The sequence below is a fragment of the Danio aesculapii genome, chromosome 4 (assembly GCF_903798145.1).
Source record: "Danio aesculapii chromosome 4, fDanAes4.1, whole genome shotgun sequence".
Taxonomy (NCBI): domain Eukaryota; kingdom Metazoa; phylum Chordata; class Actinopteri; order Cypriniformes; family Danionidae; genus Danio; species Danio aesculapii.
This window is the reverse complement of record NC_079438.1, coordinates 35,198,329-35,224,465: the sequence shown is the minus strand read 5'-3', so window position 1 is coordinate 35,224,465 and position 26,137 is coordinate 35,198,329. Positions and strand designations below refer to the sequence as shown.

General features: G+C 40.7%; 1 protein-coding gene across 1 annotated transcript in view; it reads right to left on the bottom strand.

The window, feature by feature from the left end:
- Window positions 1–10,867: 10,867 nt before the first annotated feature.
- cpm (carboxypeptidase M) overlaps window positions 10,868–26,137 on the bottom strand; it is a 21,025-nt gene continuing 5,755 nt past the window's right edge. Inside the window, exons 3-9 of the mRNA XM_056455541.1 lie at window positions 22,490–22,587; window positions 18,196–18,365; window positions 15,209–15,400; window positions 14,780–14,946; window positions 14,511–14,663; window positions 12,561–12,709; window positions 10,868–11,469 (exon numbers count right to left, since the gene is read on the bottom strand). Of these exons, the coding sequence (XP_056311516.1) occupies window positions 11,218–11,469; window positions 12,561–12,709; window positions 14,511–14,663; window positions 14,780–14,946; window positions 15,209–15,400; window positions 18,196–18,365; window positions 22,490–22,587 (1,181 nt within the window). The 3' untranslated portion in view covers window positions 10,868–11,217. The remainder of the gene's footprint in view (window positions 11,470–12,560; window positions 12,710–14,510; window positions 14,664–14,779; window positions 14,947–15,208; window positions 15,401–18,195; window positions 18,366–22,489; window positions 22,588–26,137) is intronic.

The following is a 26,137-nucleotide window of genomic DNA, read 5'->3' as shown; positions in this document are numbered from 1 at the left end:
AGCAGCAATGTTGTAGCCAGGCTGTAATGTAGCAGAGTTTGTTTGCAACTTGCGACACAGCTACTGGAAAAAAAAAAACAACAACAGCGTCATCTGCATGCATTTGAATATTATTGTTAGGACAGAGGAACGGAAGGTCATCGACGCAGCGCACGAGTGAAAAAGGAGGCAAAATAGATCCCCGCTGAACACCATCGGATACAGCTAAAGGTGCAGATGTGTAATTCTGTAAAGTAACATACTTTGCGTGTTACAGTTTGCAGGGAGAAGTTAAAAGTGACTCATGATAATTGAGCGATTTACAGCGTGTAAGATAAGCACGGTCCAGACGACCCCATCGTCGTCCGAGGAAGAGTTGACTTTTTGAAGGAAGTAGGAACTTGCCATCTCAGTCGAATAGTTTGCTCTGAAGCCGAACTACAATAGACATAAAGCAAAAGAAGTATTGTTGAAAGTATAGCAGTCTTTGAAAATAGTCACAATTGCAGATGATTTTCAAGCATCGGGGAAGAAACAGACGAATTGATAAATGGATGGATGGGATTAAGTAACGTTATTGTTATTGTATATCTTTGGTGTAAGCGATGTAATTCTTGTTTTGAGTCCCGATTGAGAAACCGAGTTTTGACTAAGAACTTTTTCTGCTGTATTTGCTTGACGTACTTGTGAACAATTAGGGGAGAAAACGCAGCGCGATTAAGTTTATGTTTATATACACATATACACTGTTTATATTTTGTAGTTGCATTGCTCGTTGTGATGAGTTGTCTAAAAAGTACGCATTGGATATACCCCGCGCTGTTGTCATCTTCTTCATATACGCACTGAATTGTATGTACAGTACCTGTCAGTAGCGGTGCGTATGTGGATAGCAAATGCGCACGGGTTATTTTACTTGTGCAGTTTTACATGTGTGGTTTTGTATATGTCAATGTGTACGAAACGCAACAGTAAAGAACGAACGCTGACACGTGTTGCGTCGTGTGTGTTCGCAGGACATCAGCGGAGAGGTGCTGCGATGCTGTATTTTGGGTTACCGGATGAGCAGCGGGGGCTGATTTGCCAATGCGCTACTAGCCACCGCTTGTGTAAGGATGGTTTCAGATCAGTTTGGATTGTCTTGATGTGCAGAGATGGCATAATCGATGAAACAACAGAAACAGCACGCGCTCATAACAATGGTAAGAAAACAATGGTAAGAATAAGTGAGCAATGAGTTGATTAGCTTGTCACTCATCGGGTTAAATGATTCATGGCTGTTTTTGTGTACGTCACAGATTAGCAATCAAACATGTAGGTCAAGGCACGTTATTAAAAGTCAAAATATTGGGCTAAAAGCGATGACAAAGTGCAAAGCTGACTGTTTTTTTTTTTTTACAGTATTAGAAAGAGCGTCGCATATGTGTACAATGCAACGGGTGTTTGGTGTTTGGTCGATTAAGGGAAGACATTTTTCAAAATAGTCTTAACCAGTGGTGGAAAGAGTACTGGTACGAGTAAAAGTGTCCGTTGTAAATTTTACTGAAAGTATGAGTTAAAAAGTAGACCTTTCAAAAGTGCTCAAGAGAAGTGAGTATTACGCCGTGAAAAGCTGATGCATGATTACATGTCATTTGTGCACGTGTAAACACGTAACTGTTGTCCAGAAGGAACACAACGTCATGAGATGCTAACGTTAGGTTGGATTTAAGTTGTGATGTCAGGTGACCAAAATGAAACGTCTAGCCAGCGTCTAAGGACATTGTTATTTTGATGTCATACGGACGGTAGCCTCGCTGCGTGTGTTTGGAGTTTAGACGCGCAGTTTACATTTTTATCCTAAAATACCTCCTCGTTCGCTAAATATTTGTCTCTCCTACATAGGGCGAACAATCCCTTAACAGACTTATACAAACAAATCTTCTTTCGAACCTTCTGTCTCTCGAGCATCCGCCTGTCGTTTGTAGCTTTAGCCTGCTGGCACCGCTGGTCAGCTAAAGCCGCCGACCTCTTTCGTTCCCTTATTTTCTCACTTACCGGCTTTGCTCTTCACCTTGTACAATGTCGCTTGCGTGTCTGTCCTTGAGTGCAGGAGAAGCATCGATGGAGGCGTCGGAGCTGGAGCTGGAAGCAGTGGAGTCCCAGATTCGCTCCCTCGAGACGAAGCGAGCGCGGCTCCGGGCTATGCTCATACCCCGTACTCGCTTGTCTGAGGTAAGCGTACAATACAATCAAGGCAAGGCAAGGCAAGTTTATTTATATAGCACGTTTCATAGACAGTGGCAATTCAAAGTGCTTTACACAAACAGGAATAAAAGAAACGAGTTTTAAGAAAAATAAAAACAAATAATAAAAATGGTTAAAAAAATAAAATAAATAAGCATAAAAACAGATCAAATGTGTTATAAAAGAATGAAAAAGAAGAGAAAAACATAATAGTGCGATCTGTCGGGCGTAGCACAGTGCTCATTCGGAAAAGGCACAGCTTAACAGATGTGTTTTCAGTCTTGATTTGAACGTGCCTAATGTTGGAGGACATCTGATCATTTCTGTAAGCCGATTCCAGCAGCGAGGGGCGTAGTAGCTGAAAGCCGATTCACCCTGCTTTGACTGAACTCTTGGAATTTCTAGTTTATTTGATCCTAAAGATCTGAGCGATCTGTTAGGTTTGTATTCAGCGAGCATATCTGTAATGTATTGAGGTCCTAGGCCATTTAGTGATTTATAGACTAGTAATAATACTTGAAAATCTGTTCTGAATGTAACCGGGAGCCAGTGTGGACCTGAGGACAGGTGTGATGTGCTCTGATTTCCTGGTTCCTGGGTGAGGAGGCCGTTACGGTAATCCACCCTGCTGCTGATAAAGTCTTTATTGGAAACAAAACATCTAATTCTTGCAATGTTTTTGAGATGACAGAATGCCGATTTACTGACTGCTTTGACGTGACTATTGAAACTCAGATCTGACTCCATAGTCACACCAAGATTCTGGACCTTATTTTTTGTTGTTTGACCCTCTCTGTTCCCAAACGCAATCACTTCAGTTTTCACTTTGTTTAACTGAAGAAAGTTTTGGCACATCCAATTGCTAATTTCGTCAATGCATCGGCAGAGGGCGTCAATGGGGCTGTAGTCATTAGGCAGTAAGGCTAGGTAGATCTGAGCGTCATCAGCATAGCTGCGGTAGGAGATTAGTTTTTTTCTCATTATTTGGCTCAGAGGGAGCATACAAAGGTTGAACAGGAGAGGTGCCAGAATGAAGCCTTGTGGGACTCCACATGTCATGGGTGTCCACCTCGACCTATGGTCACCTATACCGACATAGTAACCTCTCCCTTCAAGGTAAGATCTGAACCATTTGAGGACCGTCCCGGACAGGCCAACCCAGTTTTCCAGCCTATCCGGAAGTATGCTGTGATCGACAGTGTCAAATGCGGCACTGAGATCGAGCAGTACCAGCACTGTTAGTTTGCCTGAATCTGTATTTAGGCGGATGTCATCGATTATCTTTATAAGGGCGCTCTCTGTACTGTGATGTGGTCTGAAACCAGATTGATAATCGTCTAAACACCCCTTAAAGTTTAAGAACTCGTTAACCTGGTTAAAAACAACTTTTTCAATGATTTTGCCAATGAAAGGGAGATTTGAGATTTGAGATGAGCCTGCTCAATAGGGTGCTCTTCTTCAAGAGGGGTTTAACAACTGCAGTTTTAACCGAGTTAGAGAATTGAAGCATTTACCAATTTTAGAAGATCCATTTCCAAACAGGTAAACACCGTTTTAAAGAACGATGTGGGGAGCGTGTCGAGACTGCAGGTTGATGTTTTCGTAACTTGCACGATCTCTTCAAAGATTTGACCATTAATTGCCATGAAATGGGACATAATGTCCGATTTCTTAAGTTGTGGTTGAGCTAGTCTGACTTTGACACAACTTGGCCGATTGGATGAGCTGATTGCCTTTCTGATATTATTGATCTTGACAGTAAAGAAGTGAGCAAACTCATTACATTTCCTTTCAGAAAGGTGGTTGTTGTACGTTGCTGTTTATAAGGCTCGAAAAGAAAGTCTGCCTAGCAGTTTTGATTTCCATATTAAAAGCACGAAAACCGTCTTTATAGATATCATAACGGACTACTAGTTTGGTCTTTCTCCACATACGCTCAGCTTTTCTGCGCTGTCTTTTCATCATGTGTACTCTTGGTGACCTTGTCCAAGATCCCTTTGGCCTGCTTATCATCTTCTTGGCTTTAACAGGAGCAATGTCATCTACGACCTTCTTAACTAATTAAACGAATCGAGGAGAGAATCAACAGAGTCTGCAGATATGCTCGGTGCTAGCGACATGGCCTTCATAAACTGCTCATTGGTGCATCTCTTTCTGACAGAGACAGATTTGTCTTTAATAGCTGGAGCGATCAATATATCAAAGAAAATACAGAAACGATCAGATAGCGCAACATCCTTAACAACAGTCGATGAAACGTGCAAACCCTCAGTTATAAGTAGATCGAGAGCGTGTCAACGATTGCGCGTGGGTCCTTGAACATGCTGAGTCAGATCAAAAGTGTTGAAAACAGTCATCAGTTCTTTTACAGCATCGATTTGTGGATTATCAATGTGGATATTAAAATCCCCAGCAATGGTAAAATAGTCAAATTCAGAGGTTACTAACGATAACAGCTCTGTAAAGTCATCAATAAAAGTTGGAGAATATTTTGGAGGTCTGTAGATAATGATCAGTAAGATACGTGGAGCACCTTTTAGTGCTATACTCAGAGATTCAAAAGACAAAAAGTGACCGAATGACACTCGTTTACACTCATAGACATCTTTAAACAGGGCAGCGACGCCTCCGCCTCTCCTATTGGCTCTGCAAACAGTCAAAAAGTCACAAGTTTAAAGGTGCTGTTTCATTGAGAACTGTTGCGCTACAGCTGTCATCTAGTCAAGTTTCATTTAAAAGCATGAAATGGAGGTAATTTGTGTTGATAAAATCATTGACTAAAAGTGACTTATTGTCGAGCGATCGGACGTTTAAAAGTGCTAACTTAACAGTTTTAGCTATTTTTGCTACAGTAGTCTCAGATTTATGTTTAATAGACACAAGATTTGAGTGATTTGCTATACGGCCTGAAGAAGTCTTCGGTCACGTAGTACAACGCATATATGTGTAGAGAAAGCTACAGGCACACTGGGTTCCTGCTTGTTATGTAAGCATCCGATAAAGGCACTGTTATCTAAGCAGGCACCCCAGACACATCGTGGAGAGCTGTCGTGTTCAACAGCTGAAGACGGCGCGTTGTTGTTCGGGCCCTGGCGGTGGGGCAAAAGTCGGAGGGCTCTTCCAGGTGGGCTCAGAGGTGCTTGTGGAGCGTGCTGCTTTTTGGTCGGTAACTGGGGGCTTGCGGCGACGGAGTGTGAAAGTTTAGTTCCAGCATGCACCAGTTCCTCCATCTTTTTTGAGAAACACAAGAGAGGCGAGCAAGGTTACTGCGAGAACGTGTCTGGTGACAGAGGTTGTGGCTCTGGAGATTCTGGCTGCTGAAATAATATGTTTTCCTGAGGATCATTTTTGAGTGACGAGACTTGATGCTTTTCTGATGCGTCACAGTCTGTCTCGCGTTGAGCAGAGGGCCAGCGACAGTGTCTCTCTTTGGCTGCGTGGCGTTATCGCTGTCCTTGGGTGGTGCGTCAGCCCCAAGTCCACTCGGGAGCTGATTTGAGGCCCCGCGGTCATCCGGACAGTTGGTAGGTGTGCATGTGCCGTTTGGATTGAGGTCAGCGGCACACACAGCTGATGGATGACGGAGGGAGAAAAAGATATTGTCCTTTAGCACCTTTGCACCAAGTTTGTTTGGGTGAAGCCCGTCGGATGTCAACAGTTGTCTTTGGTTCCAGAAGAGATGGAAGTTGTCAATAAAATGCAGTCCTTTCTGCAGCCATACGTTTAGACCGAGAAGCCGTGAAAACATATTTGTCCCTCTTGCAGGGAGCGGTCCACTGATGAACGGCAGAATTTTCAATCTTTCAACTGTTTCCAAGAGCTCACGGAAATCCCTCTTGAGCAGTTCCGATTATGATCATTTCAGTTCAGATGGATGACAATTTAGCCATACGTACTCCTATTCGTCCCACACAAATAACAATAACCCCATAGAGACTGTGACTATTCCTCGTATTATTAGATCAAGAAATAAACGTACCGTGTGCTCCAGAAATAATCCATTAAGAATGAAAGCATAAAAACCACTAAAAGTGAAAATAGCAATTTCGTAAAGCTCGATCTCCTAAACGTCAGGTCACTAGCACCTAAAGCACTTATCATAAAGGAAATAATAACAGATAACAATCTTAATGCGCTCTGGCAGAAACGAAATGACTATATTAGTTGAAATGAAGCAACTCCTCCAAGATTCCTCTATAAACATGAGGCTCGTCAATCTTTAGTGATATTCTTAATGTTAATCCGAGAAACGGACTTATGTTTAGCTCCTTTGAAGTGTTAGCGCTTAATGTCATGTTATCTCTCGCTCTAATCACCATATATAGACCCCCAGGACCCTATGTCAATTTTCTAAAAGACTTTTCTGATTTCATCTGTGACTTACTAGTTAAAACTGATAAAATACTAATCGTGGGAGACTTTAACATCCACGTAGATGACGGTAACGACACATTAGGGATCTACTACATTCACTAGGGATAAAGCAAAACGTTATCGGTCCAACCCATCGCTTTAAAGCGTACGCTAGATCTAATTTTGTCTTATGGAATTGAGGTCATCGATGTAGACGTTATGCCATAAAGCGATGAGACCACTACCTCTTGGTACTACATAAGCTGCGTTTACCTGAAATGAGCAGATCCGCTCCGATATATCGCCCTACAGAACTATCGTTCCGTCTACCAAAGATGACTTGACAAATAACCTACCTGATCTTTTCTATTTCCAAATGCACCCGCAAACGCAAACGACCTCGATGTAGTAACCAGCAGTATGGATGCCATCTTTACTAGCACTCTAAATACAGTGGCACCTATCAAATAAAAAAAGGCTAGAGAGAATAAAAGATTGAAATCCAGAAAGTAATTGTAAACAACATTTGAAACAACGAAATAAAAATAGTTGCACATGTAGTTTGATGTTGTGAAATCAAATGAATAATAGTACTATTATTACTACTACTACTACTACTACTAATAATAATAATGATAATACTAATAATAATACTAATAATAATAATAATAATAATAGTAAGAAGAAGAAAAACAACCATCAACGGGTTGTTAGTCTGAGGCAGTTTTACAGTGTATAGGAAATCTTTTTTGAGCACTGTTTATCCCATTGAATATTCGTAAAGAGTAAATGGTGTGGAATATTCTTTTTTTTTTTTTTTATGTCAAAGAACAGCGCATTGTCTCGGCTGTGCAAATAGCATTCGATAACCGTTGTTAAAGCATCAGATATGATGATTTCCTGTGCCTGAAGGCTTTTAACTGACTCGAACCGTTCAGTTGATTTGATTTGTTAACAGGGGCAATGCGCATGAATCAACATGATTGTAGATCGTGGCAGAATTAGGCAAGAATGGTTATTTTTCATCAGTAGACCTTTGACACCTAAAAATAGAAACGAAGCATATTAACAGAAAACAGAACTGTCATACTGTATATATAAATATAGAAAAACAAGACAGAGTGGACGAAGACCAGGATGGCATTGCCAAGATGAAAAGTGCTGCAGCTGACATTGGCGAGTTATTAAAAAAAACAAAAAACATAAAGATTTTTGATCATGAAAGTGAAAAGAAGGAAAAGTACGTAGCGGTGTAATAGTCCACTCCATAGCAGCTTTGACTGAAATACAGACCGACTCAATTTCCTTGTTTCGAGAGGAAAAATACAGTCCCTCTTTCAGCACCCGTAGTAGTCGAGTGTGAAGCCGTTGTACCATTCACAAAGCGAGTTAGCGGTGTAGTTGGCTCATGCGTAGTGTTAAACAGTAGACAAATACGGGCACTGGCTTTAACAATTGTGTTTGTGATGAAAAGGTCCAATGAATGAAAGTGATGTAAAATTGCATCAGATCAATTAGTTGTTGTTTAGCATAAATGTGGCAATCAACTTCAGTTGGGGGGGGGGGGGGGGTGGAATGTTTTCATCTCTAGTGTAACAAAAGAGTAAATGTGACCAGAGCGTAGCCTTGATTGAGTTTTTGAAATGATATAGACAGTATATAAGGGTTCATATTGAAGGATGAAATAGAAGTAATTTTTCATGAAGCATTTGAATGATTGTTTTTACGCAGTCTGAAGCGGATTCAGAGTAGTAAAAGTAGCTTGTGAGCAAGTGCTTTAATAATAAGTGATATACGATTAGAGCTGCACAATATAAATATATATATTTTTTGTCGACCAAGTGGAATTGTTGAGTTTAAGGCTAAAATTGTGAAAGTTTATCAGTTGCGTGTGTTTTAAGGTCTGCATTTGAAGTGAGTTGAAAGCATTTGGCCACAAGGAATTATTGCATCGCTTAAGGCAAGTAAAGTATTTGATTTAATGATCGTACGTAATGAAGACTACACTAGACTCGACTGTATTTTCCTTGCGTATTTATGCTTTTACTTCTGCTTTTGAATGGCATGGGACATTGATGTTTCTTCGAACAACTTTTAACCTTGAAAAGTTTTGAACATTTGTAGTAGTTGAAAGCGATGGGCTGGTGTTGCACATAAAGGTAGAAAAAGCTTATTTCAGACTCGTGCAATGTGAATAAAAGTAACTTTGTTAAACTGTTGAGTGAAACGTTCGACATCAGCGGAGCGGAGATCAACCTCCCATGATGCAGGTGTAAAATTAGCAGTAGGGTGACGATGGCCACTTGTGAATATAGGCATAATAGCAGAGCGTTATTAAGTAACAACCCAGTAAGCGGTCGTATCTTTTGTTTAGGATGATTTAAGAGATGTAATCGGACCCCTGATTGAGAAAGTGAGCTTAGAGTAAGAGCTTTCGCTGTTTGAATAATCGGAGGAGAAACACTGTGTGATTGAGGCTACCAAGTGTACTAAAAGAATTGTTAAGCATTTGAGGTGCATCAACTGGCTTGCCTGTCTGTCTGTCTGTCTGTCAGTCAGTCAGTCAGTCAGTCAGTCAGTCAGTCAGTCAATCAGTTTCCCATTTACTATCAATTGACTGGTTTATCAAAAGCCTTTGCTTTTGTCACAAACTTACTGGCTTGTTTTATAACATGGCGAATCTTGACTTAACTTTGATGGGTTTGCAGTTTTTAGAGCGAGGCTACGTGACAGATTTGTATTGCATATATGTTGCGAAGATCCTGATGTTTGTGGAGGTAAATAGTAAAATTGTAAGTTAGTTAGAAGGATTTTGTCGGCATTTTGACCCTTAGAAGGAGCAGCACATGGCGTGAAGTTAAACTATGACGACTTTTATTACAGAATAGTGCTGATGCGCAGGTAGGACATGAAATAATAGAATAAAGGCAGAAAATAACGTGATGATGTGATGATGGGTGTGGGTAAGAAGTGAGGAGTGTAAGAAACGATGGATGAATGAATGAATGAACGAACGAATGAACGAACGAACGAACGAACAGTCGTATTAGTCAGTGTGTGTTCAAACAGAGAAGTCAGTTGTTTTTCAGAAAGGGTGTTGCTGAATTGAAAGTGAGGTGCCGAACCAGTTGATTTGTACACAGATTAGTTGTAGAGGGAAAGTGATACTTGAATTTGGAAGGCAAAAATAGTCATTGCGGAGTTGTCCGTGTGTAAGAAAAGGTGAAAAGATTTAGAAAGAAAAGTGTGTATTTATTGATGGTGAGTGGTTTAGCAGGTGTTTGTTTATATAGCAGAAGTTTAGTGAAATATATGAAATTGTTGTGTTTGAGCTTGTGTTCTAATGAAAGTGTCAAATGTGTTTGTTCAGTCTTTGTATTTATTTAGGATGGAGCAAATAGCCTCTATTAGATGTGCTTTGATGGTGTGTGGAATAAAAACAAGAAGTGTTTGAAAGTATTCAGCAAAATGTGAGGAGGAAGTGCTGCGTGTTAATGGCCACAAAATGCAGAAGAGTAGTTGTTGTAGTAGTACCAGCAGTAATGTTCAATTTGCCGTATGGCAGTCTGCATGACACAAAGCATTTTCCATTGAGGAATCAGTAAAAAAAAACAAAAAAACTAATGATAATAATAATGTTCAAAAAGTAAATCATGTAGATGTGAGTAGTATATAGAATGGACTTTTCATTTTAAGCCAGCCAGCCAGCCAGGCAACCTCAGGGCTTGGAAATGTTCCATGTTTAAGATGTGATTTGTTGATAAATTTTGATCTTTACTGCCTGATGAGGCTATGAAGTGTGTGAGAGCATTGTATTAAATAGCATCCCCCCCTCCCCCACAGCGTGTCTTTAAAATATGAGTTTGTCATAGCATACTGGGCTAAAAGATATCGCTATAGTCCAAAGACATGGTGGTGGGGGTGGGAAATGGAATTGAATGCAGTGCTTGTAGTCAATAGAGTTTGTGCATTAGGCTGCTGGTATGGATGGCGGTTTCATCTTGTTCAAGTAGACTTAGTATTGAAATTGAAAACAGATCATTGGCTGTATGACAGTAGCTGTGCATATAGGCCATTAATATTTGAGTGAAAGAACTTGAGTATGTGTGTGAGGTTTATATGGTTATTTGTCCATATAGATGCCCCCCCCCCCCCCCTCCCTCCTCTTTGTAAAATGGCCAATACACAGGTGTAGTGCACATGGGTTTAAATAGCCATGTACACATTTAGTAGTGACATGCATGCACAGGATGTGAATAGTTGTAAAGAAAAGTAAAATGGAGGCTCTAGGATAAAACGATTGAGCAAATGATAGGAAAATGCTGTTTATTAAAGGCACTGCTAGTTTTGATGATTCATATTAGAAAGTAAGTGAGGTAGAAAAAGCAGCTCCAAATGAACATTGTTAATATCCACAAAACAGGAAAAGTGATGGAGTGTTAATCAAATGTTGGAAATAGGCATTCGAAACGTTGTGCTTAATGCATTGAAATGTTGTTTGTCTTTGTTAGCAGTGTTGCAGGCTATTTGTGTGGTTCATCATCATCATCATCATCACCACCACCACCACCACCACCATCATGGTAGGTATGAAATGGTGTTGTTTTGTGTGAAGTGTAAAAAAACAGAATTGTTGAAATACGAGCAGATCTGTTTGTTTCAGTCTAGCTTCATCAGCAGTAGTGTTTGTAGGAATAGTGCAGTGAGTGCATTGGTCAGCTGGGTGGCACTGTTGTGTGTGTCTTTTACAGGTGATCGACAGCTGCTGCAGGAGGACTGAGCTGGTGTGCTGGAGTCTGAGTTGCCATCACTGCGTTGGAGGATGAAGTTGTGTGTGAGGGCAGAGAAGCGGTCTGGACCATAGGGCACATCAACGTTCTGAGAGAGGGTCTTGTATCCTGGAGACGTGACCTGCAAATACAGATCGTGTTTTAGATGCTGTCCGTTTGCCCCTCCCCCCGATACTTAATGTGTTAGATGCTGTCCGTTTGCCCCTCCCCCCGATACTTAATGTGTTAGATGCTGTCCGTTTGCCCCTCCCCCCGATACTTAATGTGTTAGATGCTGTCCGTTTGCCCCTCCCCCCGATACTTAATGTGTTAGATGCTGTCCGTTTGCCCCTCCCCCCGATACTTAATGTGTTAGATGCTGTCCGTTTGCCCCTCCCCCCGATACTTAATGTGTTAGATGCTGTCCGTTTGCCACTTACTTACTTACTTACTTACTTACTTACTTACTTACTTACTTACTTACTTACTTACTTACTTACTTACTTACTTACTTACTTACTTACTTACTTACTTACTTACTTACTTACTTACTTACTTACTTACTTACTTACTACTTACTTACTTACTTACTTACTTACTTACTTACTTACTTACTTACTTACTTACTTACTTACTTACTTACTTACTTACTTACTTACTTACTTACTTACTTACTTACTTACTTACTTACTTACTTACTTACTTACTTACTTACTTACTTACTTACTTACTTACTTACTTACTTACTTACTTACTTACTTACTTACTTACTTACTTACTTACTTACTTACTTACTTACTTACTAATTACTTACTTACTTACTTACTTACTTACTTACTTACTTACTTACTTACTTACTTACTTACTTACTTACTTACTTACTTACTTACTTACTTACTTACTTACTTACTTACTTACTTACTTACTTACTTACTTACTTACTTACTTACTTACTTACTTACTTACTTACTTACTTACTTACTTACTTACTTACTTACTTACTTACTTACTTACTTACTTACTTACTTACTTACTTACTTACTTACTTACTTACTTACTTACTTACTTACTTACTTACTTACTTACTTACTTACTTACTTACTTACTTACTTACTTACTTACTTACTTACTTACTTACTGCAAATAACCACAACCAAAAAAAAAAATTTTTTTTTTTCCCCAATTCAAACACAACTTTCAAACTTTGTATTTCTTTAATTTAACACTTCTTACTCTCAACATGTACTTTCCAGGCAACAACAATCTGAAGTATTCTCCATTCACATCACTTTCAAAACAGCAAATGTTGTCTCTTCCCAACACCTCCACTACAGCATGAGGAATCAACTTCCCTGAAGAATCCATAACCACACCTTTCAGTCCTGGACACAAAAAAAAAAAACAACATTAGCAAATTTCACTATCACCACACTACAAAAATTTTACAATTACCTTCTGTGTAAAAAAAACTCAAAACATTCTGCTAAAATTATTCCTTAACATCAACTCTATCATAATAAACACAACATTAAACAATCCAAAACCTATTACAACTTTACACATTGTAAGGCCTTCTCTCCACTTTATTAAACCCATAACATTTACACATGAAACAGAACAAACAACAAAACATCTATTCCTCTTCATTTGACAAGCAGCTCCCAACACCTCTCTTCAGTTAGGATCACCCAAAGCAATCAACTGAGGAAAACATTTTACTCATCTAAACACTGCACTTGTATCATGTCAGCAAATGCTCACATCTACAATTTCTCTGAAAACAAAACACATTCTAACACTTCTATACAGTTACTACATGTAAACAATCATTAACAGGGACTGACGAGTGGGGGATACCAACAAAACAAATCAAAAAACACATTGAGGAGGGATACAACTAAATACATTACAAAATACTATTTCAAAACATGAAACAAATTGGTCACATGGGAATGAGGGGGACTAATCATGATTGCAGAAGGATAAATTAATACATTACAAATACATCTAACTAATTACCCACATGACTACTGATGGGAGGAATAAAACTAAAATGCATGACAAATTACACAAACATTACATCATTTGTCAACAACAGAACTGGTGGTGGGGTAAGCATTACAAACTGCACTCACAAAAAAATAAATAATTACAAATTCTACATCACAAATTGGCCATATGGATAAGGGACGGATGATGAGAGGGGAGGAAATAAACAAATTAATGGAACCATTTCACTACATGGGAATTAAGGGAGGAATAACTACAATTACAATAACAAGCATTACAATCAATGGGGCACTGGTGAGCAATAAATTAAAAAAAAATAACAAAAAAAAACATTAATTGCACAAAATTTGGGGTGAGGCTGATGAAATTTAAATAAACCAAACTACTACATTTATAACAGAACAAATTCACCACATGAATGAGGGATGGATGGTGAGAGGGGGTGGAACAAAGAAATTGACCACATGGATGAGGGGGAATAAAATAAATAGAACTAATTCACCACATGAGAATGAAGGGAGGAATAAAATTACAATAACACAACAAACCAACATTCTAATCAATTGACCACAGGAAAATGGGGCACTGATGAGCATTAAAAAAAAAAAATTAATAAAAAATTTAAAAAAAATAAAAAATTTTTAAACGCATTACAATTTGCACAAATTAAAAAACAAACAAAAAAAAATATTACAACATTAATACAATTCTTACAAACATGGAATACACAGGCCACATGGATGAGGGACTGATGATCAGTGTGGATAAACAAAGATACAAACATGGAATAATTTGCCCACATGGGAATGGGGGACCAATTGTTGGGGAAGGACTGATGACATTAAAATAAATCAAACTACTACTTTTTTATTTACAACCTGGAACAAATTGGCCACATGGGAATGGGGGAATAGTGGGAGGAATAACTAAATACATTACAAATTACACCAATAAAAACAAATTATTCAAAACATGGGACTGATGGTGAGCAGAGAAACAAATACAAACAAACATTTCATCAATTGTCCTCGGGGAATGGTGCCACATTATACACTATTTGGCCATGGGGATGGGGGGGGGCAGTGAAATACAAATAATATCACTTCATTTGGAACATTTCGAAACCCTGCTAGTCTACAACAACTCCGTTGTGCGTCTTTGCGTATACTCTACCTAGATGGACTTGCTGCATATAGGCCAGAAGCGCAACTCTGTTGGCCTCCCATAGTGCAGGAAGCTCCTCCTCTGGAGGAAACTTGCAGCACGAGATCTCCAGGGTCAGCTCCAAACACTGAGCCCACACATAGTTGTAGTCCTGCATTCCTCCTGAAACAACAATCCACTTTAAATACTTGCGTTTCAGCTTTGTAACAACTCTATTACTGATACGGATGCATTTTTACACTAATTCCATGGACAAGCCGTTCCAATGACGCACTTACCCTGTAGAGGATACCACTGATAGCCGTTGGTGATGCCGCTGCTGAAGCTCTGCATGTCGCTGCAGCGGTTTCCTCTGTACATCTCCGTGTGGTTGTACGAGTACGTCTTCGCCAGGTGGACAAACACATCTTCGTCGGGGCTCACGCTCCTGTAGCCCTGCTGCTCGCTTCCTAAAAAAAAAAAAAAAAAAAAAAAAAAAAAAAAAAACCAAAAAAAAAAAAAAAAAAAAATAAAAAAAAAAATTCACAAATCTTACCGTTAAACCTCACATTCCCAGCAATGATGCTTTTCTTGTAAAAAAGCTCAACATTAAACCCGGTGCGCCAACTGTCCCGTGACTACATTTCTTTATTATCCTTTATTTCACTTAAATACTTCATGTGCAAATATCCACCACTAATGCGCAAGTATGGGTGTCATCCATGCACTCGCCTCCGTTGCTGTTGTCGTACGGATAGCTGGCCACCAGTGCTCCTCCATGCAGATTAGCGGACAGCACAAACGTCTCGCTCTTCAGCCACTCCATCACCGCTCGGACCTCAGACTCTCTCTTCTGCTCGTTACTCGCTTCAAAAGCGTCAGGAAAATTGCGGTTCAGGTCCACTCCGTTCTTATTGTACCTGCGATGCAGAGGGGAAACGACAATCACACGCTTAAACCTTTACTCCGTATACGGCGATAGCAAAAACAATACCGATTCACCGCACCTTCTTACACTTCGCACATCTTCAAGTATTAGTCAACAATCACTGGCGCAATTACCAAAACTTGCAGTTCATGTGCCAATAAACACATCTGGCTAATTACTTCACTGGAAAACACCTTCACTATAAAGCTGCCAAGTCCAATAGTCTGTTTTCCTCTTCGTCTATCATCACTAATCAAATCACCAACATCTGTTTAGCGCAGTCCACATTTCACCATCTATTGCTGGCCCGTTTCACACACACACACACATTCACAACAAACCGCCTCGGTCTGCCAGGTAAGCGTTCAAAAGCACACCCGACTCCATCATTCACTACAAATCTTCGTACCAGCGTCAAACAGCCAACGAATCCAACTAACAGGCTGGTGACAGCCAAAAAATGCCTGCACCGGCGGCTCCAAATGGGTGCGGGTGGAATGATCCCTCTTAATCCCAAACACCACGCGGCCACCATCTAAAGCGTATCTGCTTCCCTGAGCAGATACACTTAAGTGTACACAAAATCACATCTGATCATCTATTTGCTAAGGTACATTTAGTACACGACTGTGTACAAAACTCTACTTCATACAGTCTTTGAAAGACAACAAGCCCAAATTCACTACAGAGAGAGAGAGAGAGAGAGAGAGAGAGAAAGAAAAAAATTACAAAGCAGCACAACTTCATATCTTTCGCTTGCCTTCTACGCACATTTACACATTCAATTGACTCGGTCTACGTCACACCACAAGTCAAACCTATGCACAAACAGGATGTGCCACGTTACGCTGCCATTCAGCTCTTCTCTTCACGATAATCATAAATCCTCGTGTCGGTTTCTGCCTCGCTCCGTTTCTCTTCCTACACTGATTGCGGACCCTGTCCAGACACCTCGTTCCCCTATCGAGCCCCTCAAATCTAAACCCTGCCAAGATGCTTCAGCTCATCTATAGCATTTTCTCCTCCAAATAATTCTTTAACCGCAATCGCCCACATCCGGTATTGCTCCGAAACGGCTTCAGCCGCATTCTGGATTGGTCTTCAATGTCCTCTCTACTAAATGAGCTCATGTGCTTCTTAAAGCACGGCTGATACTGGATCGCTCCTAAAAACGCACTGCTCCACGGTGTCCGCTCTCTCACCTTTCTTTAACCTTGCTTTACGTGTAAAGACCGTGTGCATTTAAAGAATCACAACCAGGTACACCTCGTGCGTGCAGCTGCTACATCTGTCAGGCTACTTTTTGGGCCTGTGGCTTTCATTGGGAACACTAACAGAGGGCCGCCTGGATGAGTCACAGCTATTCGTGTCTGACTGTTTATGTTGTGCTCTGTGGCTGCAGAGCGATGGTCAAACAACAAATACATCTGCTGTGCTTCGCTCATGCCTAAAATGGCACACTTCAACACCATTTTCTCATTGTTTTTCACCACAAAAACAAATCACAGACGTTTAGTCATGCGTTTCTTTCAAGTCCTTATTCACGTTCATTCATTTTATTCTACGTAAACTATGCTAATACTTCCATGCTAATAATCCGTTCTATCAAAATGCTGCAGTTCTACACAAATCACTACAACCACTTACGATTTACATCCCTTTCCACAACAATGGCAAATGTCCAGAGCCATCTGTTAGACTGCTAAAACAGACGGTGACCGACGGGATGTTTTTTTTGCTTTCACTTGCTTCAGAGCACTGCTTCTAGCACAGCTGCCAAACCTAACAGGAAGCTCGTAGCGAGGCAGTAACGATCAACCGCAATGCATAAAAATACCATCCTCATCGTCATTACCGATGTGCACAGCTGCACGGCCGGCTGCTGTTCTAGCATGCTCTCGCTTTCGCTCTTGCTCAATCACTTTCTCGGTGGTTACCCACCATCATCGAATCCGGATCAGATCACTTTCCAATTGCTCTTCTCAACAGGACGATTTATGTCGTCTCTGCCTGTAAAATGCTTCGTGTTCAAGGATGTGGCTTTGATGGCATTACGTCAGGTCTGCAGTGTCTCCAAATTTAAGGCTCACTCAACTGGACCTACGGCGGACCACTGCTTCCGTTTTAGATGCATGCGTGCACAAGGCAAATACGCTACAGGCTAACTCGGTCTATTTGCATTCAATCTTTTAGCTTAAATAATTCTTTGCTTAACTTCTAATCCTGCACGGCTATCCTATTTCAAGCTCACCCTGTGGGGCTGCACCTTGCCTTCGTGCTTCTTCACCTGTATAGTCTCTCTCAAAACCATAACATCAGGTTACAACTTATCTTTCAGCGCCGGTCGCCACACTGGAATCCAAATCTGCATTCTTAAATTAACATTAATCGTCGCTACATCTTCGCATTACACATTTCACCATTTTTCCACATGGCTTCGTCACATTTTATATTGCTTCAGGCTTAAGACACCCTTTTTCTACAACCAAACCATGCATGTTCTGTACTGACTCTGTCCGTTTGCCTGTAAGGCATCATACTTGCACGTACGTGCAACTTTCATCCCTCATGTCGCATTAAATGTGCACTTTCAGCCTTTCAATGCTGCTTATCGCCAATAATTCCAATCGTATCAAATAAACTGCGCGGCATCTCCGAATGTCTCATCTCAGGCATCCTCTTTCCAAGTTAACTCCTCTCTAACGGTCACACCTCAAAACACACACATTGGAAATCTTTTTTTTTTCTGTGTGGTCCTGACATTTACCATTTCACCATCTCACTTACCGGCCTACTGTATAAATGCAGTCTGGTTTGGAGGACTCGAAGCCGTCCGGGTTCATGGAGGGCAGGATGTGCACGCGACTGCTGTTCAGCAAACGAGTCACCAGGGGATCGCTCAGGTAACGACTTGCCAGATAATTCACAAGCTGAAGCAGTAACACGCGTCCTACAACCTGCAGAGACAAATAAAAACACAATTACTCACTTCGGTCTACAGTCAAAAGCACACAAAAAACAACAAGACACTTACAAATGGACATTGCTGGAGAGAGAGAGAGAGAGAGAGAGAGAGAGAGAGAGAGAGAGAGAGAGAGAGAGAGAGAGAGAAAGAATTACAAAAAAATATATATATAAATTAATAACAAAAAAATTACTAAATAAAAAAACAAAAACAAAAAAGTTTAAAAAAAAATTCACAAACCCAAGACTCTGGTGTATGGCTTTAATCAGTATATTATCTGACAAACTACACATTCTACTGACAAACCAGCCATTTATGTGGCCATAAACTGCCTTTCATGCTTCCATTCCTGGGGGATTGTGACCTTCCAAGAGGATGGAGCAGTGTGGATGCTATGGATGATTGGCTCTGGCCAATTTCTCCAAACATGCACATGCAGATTACAAGTTATACCCTACTACTTTAGCTCTGTATTTCAGGCACAGGTCCAAAAAAATTATACTAATAAATAAATAAAATACATTTCTGGATTTCAACTTAATGTGAACCACTCATCTAAAAACAAAATGTCTAAATTTAAAGCATTTGCAATTCGTTAATGCTCTCTCCATCCGCTAAAATAAACCCCTTTTTTTTTCCTCTCCCTCTTTTTATACAGCATCAGCATTATCATGCCTAGAGCACTGACTACATCAGCAGCAGGAAATCCACTTTTCACAGTTGGAAGACACGAGCAAACGGATCGTTCGTGCTATAACCACTGCGGTCTCTCTTCTGGACGTCACCGTCTGCCAGAGGACCCTTCGTGTGGTGAGGAATACGTTACGCTGCTATTCGCATCCAACAGGAGCGGCTAAACCAGAGACTGCTCGCTAAAACTTATACCAGTGGCGCTCGGAAGGCAACACGCATTCGTTCAGACAAAACAGCGTTGGTCTGGTGTGCTGACAAACCGCGGCCTCTGCTTATCCTGAGGATCATCCGTTTTCTAGGATCTACAGCTGAGCGATGCAGAGGTTAAAGTGCACTGTCGAGTGCATTTCTCATGCCAGGAGAGCTGTTATTATATAGCACAAGTTCAGACTGGTGGAGCCGTGGGTTCAACTGCCTGTCCTGGAGTCATTTACTCTGAGTAACGGTGGGTATGATTACTGTTATCCGAGACAGCTGAAACAAACCACAGCGCACGTCTGCTTCATAACAGGCTTTGAGAGAACACCAATAGTCTCGCTCGTATAAACGCACCCATAAACATGACAATGCTTAAACGATGGAGACCGCATTTCCTGACGCCGTCAAAACACAAAATGCCATTTTTAATAAGGAACAAAAACAGTGGGATAATTACAATTAGGTTGACTGTCTTTAAACATTCACAGTTTCTTCGATTCGGTTTTGCTTTCTAGTCGATGCCACAAATCCACTGGCTCCATAACACTTATATAACACTATATACTGACTTCTCCCCCTTCATCCACCAGCAATTACAGGAAGCCGAAAAGCCTGCTTTCCACGTCTCGCTGGCGCATCTCAAAACATCTTCAACCTACTCGTGTTTACATAACTAATAATTGCTTTATGTACCACTTACGCAAACAAATGTCATTGCTTTTCTTTGTTAGACCAAACATTGATGTGGTCCAAACCTTACTGATGTGGTTTGTCTTTTCTTTACAGTACACAGAGTCAGTCTATTGTCAAGTACAACGGTCGCATACAAGGACATCTGACAATTGGGTATACAAAATTCAAAACGCCCACATCAACAGAAACGGCACACCCTCGACACCCCCAACGCAAAAAAAAAAATAAAAAATAAAAAAACAAAATAAAAAAAAATTCTCAGGCCCCTCATCAGACCTGACAAACGTCATGCACTTCGTACGACACCCTCATCCTCGCACCTTCGGATCATGTCTGCATGCGTGCGGGCGCAGACAGACGCATCACACCTGGGTGCAGACACAGCAGAGGCCAAGCTTACTCTTGTTGGTGAAACAAAACACCTGTGAGAGAGGAAGTGGTAGAGGGGTCCGGCTTCATTTAAGAGCAACTCACATTCTCACAATTAACTGTTATGACTTCAAGCGGGCGGTGTGACCCCGTTTTTCTTGTGAAGGGAAAAAAAATTACATAATAAAATTCTAAGTCATTGGGAATACTCAAACATTACTCTAAATGCTAAGTCACTCCAAAGAGGACAGGCATAACAACGACGACACTTACTGCTCCTTTTCCAGATGTAGATTTCAATACATAGACACTTTCCCCCCAGGAAATGTTTACACAATTGGTCTCCAATGAGAAACGTTCACTAATATGCTACAACTTTGCATAAACCATGTCAAATGTGCTTTGTGGATTTATCGCAATCTAAACCGCTTTCAATTTCATTTCCCACAAACAAATATGAAGCCTGTTAATGATAAAGCATTGTACACTGGGTTGTTTCTCAGTGGCTGGGACTGTGAGCGATTGCTCAATTGGGCACTATCATCTGTCCCGTTTCATAGTTCGTAGAGGCACAAGCCATGACAAAGGTGCACAATTTTCTGCTTTTCTTAAAGCGGCGATATGCAACAAACATACATTTTTCCACATATTCATTTCGTACTTTCTGTACTCGTCGCAAGCAACAATTACACATCAGCCAGATGGTCTTTTCCCCAAAACACAAATAGCCAACCACACTACAAACATATTAACTTTACTTAGAAAACTATAACGATTCCTTTGTCAATAAAATGACCAAACCGGAGAACATCTATTTCAGGAACATGGCCTGCTTGTTTGACTTGGAATACGTGTGCAGTCAGTGCCTCTCGGTTGGCATTAAGACAAATACAATTCTACATAAAAAAAATATGCTAAACTACCCCCACCTTCTTGTGTCGACCACCCAAACGCTGGCTCGTCATAACTCTTCATGCAATTACATATAAAATGTCCATTGTCAAATTAAGACAGCCCGCAGAGAACAAAGAGGAACTGTTGACAAGCTCCCAGCAGGACTCGGAGGTCTGTACATTTACAATCGTGCTTTCATGAGGTGCAGGCACTGGATCGGGTCTGGCCGGGCCTGAGAAGCGTGCACAGGAATAATTTAAGACTAGAGTAAAACCACAGCTGGGAAAAAAAAAAAAAAAAAAAAAAAAAAAAAAAAAAAAAAACTTGCTCCTATTGACTCCACTGGCCAAACGTCATGTGACGCGGTTACAAATTTACTGGACTTCATCAGGTTTTCTACTAACCCTGTCTGTGTTTACAGTCTGTACTTTCTCTTTAGCTAATGTTTAAACACTTTTTGCCATTTACGTTCACGTAAAAGGATTGCGTTTTGTCTTATAGGGTCATAAAGAGAGACTGTCCTAAAAGCGCTTCAGTGGTGCATCAAAAGTCTGGCAAGCGTCACGGTGCAATGACTAATGGGTGCTAATGGGCTATAGTTATGTAGATGATATCACTCATGTTTACGGTTGTTTCAAAGTCGCCTCCCATCCTGAACGTTCAGATGGTTTCCTTCAATTGCGTGATTTGAATGGTGCTCCGCTTCCAGACAGGACGCGGTCTAATGAGGTGATGCTGTGGTGCCGCAGCTGCTGTCGGACGAGTAAAAGCTTTGACTTGGACTATAATTAAAATACCAATTACAGCATCTACTGCAACGTCAAATCTATTTTGTTGCGGATTCAAAGTACCAGTCAACTAATTCACACTACACATTACTATCTTTCCCCGCATAGTTACTTATGCAAGCGGTGTCTCCTCAGTAAATTTGCTCTAGTCTCCTCACAAAGACAGGAAGCACTGGATTCGCAATGCTTCTGAGTGGGTGGAGGGAGGCTGAGAGCATGGATGAAAAGACCCCCCCACCCCCCCAATGCTTTTGTACACAAAGCCTGTTTCCCCACACACACCCCCTACCAAAACTGCCCCTCAACACCAGAACTGGCCCAATCTCAATATCCAATCTATTTTAAGAAGCCTCCGTTTACAAATTTAGCCACATCCAAACAAAACGCATGCAAAATCGGGTTCTTAGGACGCACTTCGCTTTTGGAAAAAACTGCCAAAGTCCCAGCTACAATTTCAAATTAATAAGGAAGACCGTTTTACCTCGTTTCCGTGGATGTTGCCCACATATTTAAATTCTGGGATGCCCGTTCTGTGTTCTCTAGGATGTTGACCCAGTATTAAGACCCACAGCTCTCTTCCTAGAAAAACAAAATCAAAATGTTAATCCGCTGCAAACAAATGTTTCAAATGGTGAATGAGTGCATTTGCAACTGAATTAGGTGCTGTGGATCTTCTGCCGGTCGCATGACTGATGTCTCGCCGTTTCCACGGTTAAACAGATAATCAAATCATGTTTTTCCACACTTTGGACAGGCACCTGGCAACCCCATCCAAAGTAATCTCACGTCTGCCTCTCGTTCTCTAAACGTCAGCCTCTGTCTCCGTGGACTGCTGAATATGGACTTCTCGTTTTCACCGAGCAAGTTAAAGCATGTTTGCCTCAGGACTAATTTCCAACATGAGCTTTGTGAGCTTCTGCTCAATACTTTTCTTTTTACTGCATTCGTGATGCTTCGCTGGGAGGTGACCACACATAACAGTGTGTCCCGAAACGATCAAATATCCCGTTTCCGTTTGCACCATTAGAAGCATGCAAACGCTACTTTCAAATTCTTCCACACCATCCTACCTGGTGGAATTCCATAGCGTACCTCATACAAAGATCAAAGACGGCCATCCTAAACAAAACAGGCATCAAATATAGGGCGTAACTGTGCGCATCCAACTACGCTGTGGTGTGTGTGGACTCCTCTGAACCATAGACTTCTGTATACTTGATGGAAAACTGAATCGGACAAATATATTACAAAACGGTTAGGTCTGTGACTAACTTTAATCGTTTTCTCATACAAAGCGTCTTCATTTTTTTCCCCTTGTTGAACATGCATTCCAATACTATGACTGTTCGCGCATACCATCGATACACCTTTCCACGAGCTTGTTTTGGCATAGTCCTGTTCGCACAACCTGCTTAGGGAAAAATTGACATTTACAGCCAAGTATGTGTCAGACAAAGTTAATGGTCTTTTAGTATAATGCGCTTCAACAATTAAAACGCACAAAAGCACTCCTGCTTTGTTAAAAAAAAAAACTAAATAAAATAAGTCCAGGTGTGTTCATGGCAAGCGTCATTTTATTCCTCGTTTGACTCCAATGTCAGCATCAAATTTCCCCAAATCCACCTTTGATCAAACTTAAACATAATACATTTTTAAATCTTTAATAAAATGTTGTAACTGGAGCCTCTGGTGAAACTCTCTAATGTACAAATGACCTCTCCAATCTCTTGCTTTACAAATTCTGCACCTGCGATAGTCATCTACGCTTTCAAGAGTGACACCCAAATCTTATATTTCACTTCTATCAAAAGAATCAAGTCCCTGCCCTACCTGTCTTTTTTTTTTATAAACCATTAGGGTCGGATGCATGCCACAATACAAAAGACAAATGTCACTACTTCGGTTTCATCATGAAACAGCCGAGTTGACTGCCTTACTAAGAGTCGAAAGAAAAGGTCAAGGAAGGAAGTGGCATTTCTTTCACATCTGAAATCCAATTACTCATGTTTATCTAATAAAAATGTGCACAATCGATGATTAAAGGATTTCTGTAATCTTAAGCTGAATCTGTTGCCTGAAGACTAGCTTTTGTCTGCTTTGATAATCACCCTACAAGCGCTTTAGCTAATTAAGCCCAACTAATCAAGCATATGAAACGTAACATTACAATCGCAGATAATAATAGCCATGACTCGCCCCCTGTTCTTGCCCTGGTGGGCAACTGCAACACTGATTAGGCCAAGAAGGGCAGTCAACAAACAAGGCCGTTCTTCCAGCCCAAGCAGCTGGTGTCCTAGATTACCTCCGGTCAGGTCGGATCTCTTATTTCCTGGATTTAAATAGGCGACGAGGTGGGATTAGGACGAGGGTTAGCCTGACGAGGCAAGAGCTCACAATGGCTACGCGATCACCTTCCAGTCTCCAGTGATTGGAGAAACGGCCTTTACGATCAGCCAGTAACAAAGGCTCTCAGGAGATGACGGATGCGTGCAAGACTTCATTAAGGGTCGCTTTCTTAAAGTGCGACTCCATCAGCTAAATGAAAAGGCACCGCAGTGCCCTTGGATTAGCTCTGGACGCTACTTGCATTAGCAGGAACACACTTAAGTGGGGGTTTAACTTTAGGTTTTAATCAACTAAAGTGGGATCGGGGGTGAGCCTCGGGCACACCGCTTGTCTGGACATGACGAAAATAAGATTTGCTTGGAGGACCACCCTTATAGAAAATGAGGTTGAGAGAATGCGTACAACTTTATATTACCATCCAAATCAGATGGTACAAACAGAGGAGAGAGGGAGAGAGAGAGAAGGAGAGACTTGGCAGCAAATGTGTACTACTCTGATGGTTTTCTGTTGAGCCAAAAGAGCAACCCGATCCGTGGACCGAATTCACTTAAAATGTCACGGACGACCAGCGCCTTCACCAGAGATAAGGCAATGGCTAGTAATCGCTTTGTAATCTTACCTACTACGTGCGTGAGCTAGGCGGCCACGATAACTAAAACCTAAAATCAAAGCAGATTACTGCAAGAGGTTAACACGCAAGCATCTTAAATTTATGTACCGTTACATCAACAAAATCTTAACATTTGATCAAAAATAGCTTTAATAATGGCTTTTTTTAAAAACCAAAAACACAAACTAAACATTTAACATTAAGATCTCTACTCAAAGCATTTCCCAGTTAAACATTTTCTTTTACAGTCACAACTACTGTCCTGTCGGCCTCCTGAATGTAAACCAAAGGTCAGCTTTGTTTGTTAAACCGATCTCTCTGCACAGGAGCTGCATTGTGCTCCTGTGTGGCCGCTGTTTACAGGCTCGGTTTAATTCTGTCAGATTGGCCGTCTGTGGAAACATGCAAATCTTTTGCTGCGCTGATTTCTTTCAAATAACAAATGGGATGAGCAAACTATCCTTTCAAACATCCCCAGACAAAACCGCCTACTTAAACGCTCTTTCAGTACAGCCATATAGGCGTAGAAAGAGACCTCTGAAGCGTGGCATTGTAGCTCCCCTGGACGCTTTTGTCTGGGTAATAGAGTAAAACTGCTCTGTCTTTACAAGCACCTGAGGAGAGGCATGGGAAACTACTGTTCAAGTCAATTGTTGCTGATGCTGTAGCTGACATCAACTGCTTCGCTACACTTCAGATATGTTGCTATAAAGTTCAGTCAGACGTCAAGATCCTAATCAAATGTTGCGTCAAGACTCATTAAATATAATATCTATAGCTTTCTAAAATGACAGATTAACTTTGATATACATTTTTTGTAAGTCAACATTTATAATGCTGTATTTTAAAGATTAAAAAAGTGTGCTTTCAGTATACTGGATCTGAAATTAAACTGCATAGCAACCCAACTGAAAGGGCTGATGGAACGGACCAACACTCGCAATCATTCTTATAGAATACTGGTAAAGACCATTTAGGCATAGGACATTTCATTTATTGGGACAATTAAGCTACATCTTAAATACTTCAAATGTTATAGATGACGTGCTGATGCTTGTTATCTTAAACATTAAGACTATTGAGGTTTCTGATTAACTCCATTAAAACCTATTTAACATTTTATAATCGTTTCTATTGAAGCGTGTATTAACTTAATCATCATCAAGTATAGTT